Here is a 977-nt window from a genome sequence, read left to right as displayed (position 1 = left end):
AGACAAATTGTGGATTTTCATATTAATTCCCATGATTTTAATTAAAGTATTTCCAACATTTCTGATGGCAGTACGAGCGTGGAGTACAATGAGAAGACCATGAATGAGGCTCTGAATAAGGTTGAAAAGATGGAGGCAAACCTTGGCGGAACAGAGATTATTCGGCCTCTCCAACACATTTATAGCCAGCCCTGCATTCCTGAACAGCCTCGACAGGTAAGCTATACCCACTTATATTGAACCGACAATAAAGACTGCACTACTCATTCAACTTTAGCACTTAAATGTAATATCAACTCTGATGGTTTAGCATAGTTGCTGGTAATTCTTCACCACTCATATTTGTCATAGTTCTGGTTGTTCTTTATCCATGTTAACACTGGTTGTCCTACTAAAACATCAGAGATACACTCCTCTTAGACATATCCTTCTAAAGACTTCCAGCTCCTGATTTAATCTGTCACTGTGTAACATTATGTGATTTCTCCTCCATCAGCTGTTTGTTTTCACTGATGGAGAGGTGGGAAACACCAAAGAAGTTATTGACCTTGTTAAGAAGAATTCAGGCTCCCACAGGTGAAACCATAAACACATTTGTCGCCAGTCTGGATCATGTTCTTATGTTATATTGAGTTTAAAATCAAATCTTGTGTTGCAGATGTTTCTCCTTTGGGATCGGAGAAGGCGCCAGCTCTGCTCTCATCAACGGGATGGCCAAAGAGGGAGGAGGTCACGCTCAGTTCATCACCGGGACTGATAGGATGCAACCAAAGGTAAGAAAAACATCAGAATAACACTTAATCAAATAATTAGAATATGATTATATTAAAATAAATCATATCACAACTATTGTTTAAACCACAGGTGATGCAGTCACTCAGGTTTGCTCTGCATCCCACTGTGGAGGATGTTTCTGTCTCTTGGGATTTACCAAAGGAAGTGTCTGCCACCATACTCTCTCCTCCAATCAGAGCAAT

At 40.0% G+C, this 977-nt stretch overlaps 1 protein-coding gene across 1 annotated transcript; it reads left to right on the top strand.

Annotated features, from left to right (window-relative positions):
- Positions 1-83: 83 nt before the first annotated feature.
- On the top strand, positions 84-972 carry LOC107105034 (von Willebrand factor A domain-containing protein 5A-like; the record flags this gene model as incomplete). Its single annotated transcript, XM_015405154.1, has 4 exons — positions 84-216; positions 497-576; positions 659-773; positions 865-972. Coding segments are annotated over exons 1-4 (420 nt in total), but the record flags the coding sequence as incomplete, so codon positions are not given.
- Positions 973-977: the final 5 nt, after the last annotated feature.

Source organism: Cyprinodon variegatus, unplaced genomic scaffold (assembly GCF_000732505.1).
Source record: "Cyprinodon variegatus isolate N-32 unplaced genomic scaffold, C_variegatus-1.0 Scaffold2017, whole genome shotgun sequence".
NCBI classification, from domain to species: domain Eukaryota; kingdom Metazoa; phylum Chordata; class Actinopteri; order Cyprinodontiformes; family Cyprinodontidae; genus Cyprinodon; species Cyprinodon variegatus.
The sequence above is the reverse complement of the archived record's forward strand: the minus strand, read 5'-3'. Positions and strand labels throughout refer to the sequence as shown.